Source organism: Pagrus major, chromosome 11, assembly GCF_040436345.1.
Source record: "Pagrus major chromosome 11, Pma_NU_1.0".
Taxonomy (NCBI): Eukaryota; Metazoa; Chordata; class Actinopteri; order Spariformes; family Sparidae; genus Pagrus; species Pagrus major.
Window position 1 is genome coordinate 19,092,371 of NC_133225.1, and position 2,103 is coordinate 19,094,473.

Below are 2,103 nucleotides of genomic sequence, written 5' to 3' on the forward strand. Positions count from 1 at the left end.
GGGCCTTGCGCCATTGGCCGCCAGCTCAAGCGGCCAAACAACCAATGGGAGGGCGCCGACCACGAGCCGTCCTCCCTCGGGCCGCGTGTCCCTCGCCCTGATTGGTGGAAAGTTACTGTGGGAAAGAAAGTTTGGGAAGTTTCACACGAGCCGTTCGCGTGCAGTGCGAGATATAAATACAAGCCACACGCGGAGAGCCCGACAGAGAGACTCTGCATCCGCTCCTGGTAGCTGCTGCCGCCGCCGCTGAAGCTGCTGCGCATCGTTCTGAAGGATTCTAACTTGATATCTCAGGATTTTTGTGTGTGTGAGAGAGAAAGAGAGGGGACTTTTGAACACATTCATCGTCCTTTTATCCTGCACAAGTGGATCGTAATTTGCTGTGGTTTTGTGGGATATTTCCGATAAAAAGATGCCTGCCGATATGATGGAAAAAACCTCCTCCTCCCCGGTCGCTGCAACCCCGGCAAGCATGAACACAACTCCCGATAAACCCAAGACAGCATCGGAACACAGAAAGGTTGGTATAAAGCATTTATTTTTAAATCATTCCACCTGACAGAAAGCCTGAAACATTTTATTTTTGGACACTATTCTGCTCCTCATCCCAAAGCGAGGAGGTTCACTTTTACGCACGAATCAAGAAAGAGAAATCTAAACATGAATGTCATTTTGTTTTCATCTTTAGTCATCCAAGCCAATTATGGAAAAGAGGAGAAGAGCCAGAATCAACGAGAGCTTGGGCCAGCTGAAAACTCTCATCCTGGATGCGCTCAAAAAAGATGTAAGTACGCACTTAGCGGTCCTCCTGGTTATTAATAGATATCCAAACTGCCGCTGTCAAACAGCGAGAAAGTGAGCGCGTAATCCTAACCATGCGTGTTTTCCGTCCCCCCAGAGCTCCAGACACTCTAAACTGGAGAAGGCGGACATCCTGGAGATGACGGTGAAGCATCTCCGGAACCTCCAGAGGGCTCAGATGACCGGTAAGTCGCATTTCCCGGACTAATCTGTCTCATGACTGTGCGTTTTAGAGCATATCTTGAACTTTGCTTCAAGAATTTTACAGATTTTAACAAATTCTACAAACAAAAAAGCTTTACATCCTGACTTAATATACCTCTCTGGTGTCTCTGCAGCAGCCCTGAACACGGACCCCACAGTCTTGGGAAAATATCGTGCCGGTTTCAGCGAGTGCATGAATGAAGTCACCCGGTTCCTGTCCACCTGCGAAGGTGTCAACACCGAGGTCAGGACGCGGCTCCTCGGCCACTTGGCCAACTGCATGACCCAGATCAACGCTATGAACTACCCCAGCCAGCATCAGCACCAGCACCAGCTCCCATCCACCGCCGGACCAACCCACCCCTCCTTCGGCCAGTCCATGGTGCAGATCCCCAGCTCGTCACCGCAGGTCCTGCCCATGAACGCGGTGTCCTGTAAAGGAGGCTCATCGCCGGCTAATTTACCTTCAGACGCCACCAAAGTGTACGGTGGTTTCCAGATCGTGCCTGCCACAGACGGACAGTTTGCATTCCTCATACCTAATGCGGCATTTGCGCCGAACGGCCCCGTTATCCCGGTGTACGCCAACAACGTGGGCACGCCGGTCCCTGTACCGGCTGCGGTTTCCCCCGGAGCCCCGTCGGGCAACTCGGACTCAGTGTGGCGACCCTGGTGAAAAGTGGAAAAAGGACCATAAAGACTTTAAAATGACACTTAACAGTTCTCTCTTTGTTCAATGTTAGAAAGTTGTTTTGAATCTGTTTTTGTTCTTGTAAAATGGAAAGAGTATGCACTATATTTGTACAGCTAACAAGGGAGTAAAGTTCATATTGAAATGAGATCTGTATTGTGGAAGTCCGTTCACTGCATTTTTTTTTATATATTTGAGTTGTCTTTTTTTTTTACTGTGTGATGCCAAAGATATGTTCGATGCTCTTATGATGTTCTTCGTTTTGGAAGACAAATAAATTTGTAAAGATATCAAAAAAAACACGCGCTTGTTCCTGCGTTATTTGTTGGGGAAACTAAACATGATGTTATTAATGCGTAACACTGCAAATATGACGGATTACAATTTGTTGATGTAGTTTGTTTGGC

At 48.0% G+C, this 2,103-nt stretch overlaps 1 protein-coding gene across 2 annotated transcripts; it reads left to right on the plus strand.

The window, feature by feature from the left end:
* The first annotated feature begins 203 nt into the window (after positions 1–203).
* Positions 204–1,844, plus strand: her6 (hairy-related 6). Of its 2 annotated transcripts, none has more exons than XM_073476583.1 (4): positions 204–520; positions 689–784; positions 899–986; positions 1,140–1,844. In XM_073476583.1, exons 1-4 carry the CDS (start codon positions 413–415, stop codon positions 1,679–1,681), a joined length of 834 nt encoding a protein of 277 aa, XP_073332684.1. In that variant the 5' UTR covers positions 204–412; the 3' UTR covers positions 1,682–1,844. The 2 variants fall into 2 exon arrangements, with proteins under 2 accessions (XP_073332684.1, XP_073332683.1); XM_073476582.1 differs by having other exon boundaries at positions 241–520; positions 1,143–1,844.
* Positions 1,845–2,103: the final 259 nt, after the last annotated feature.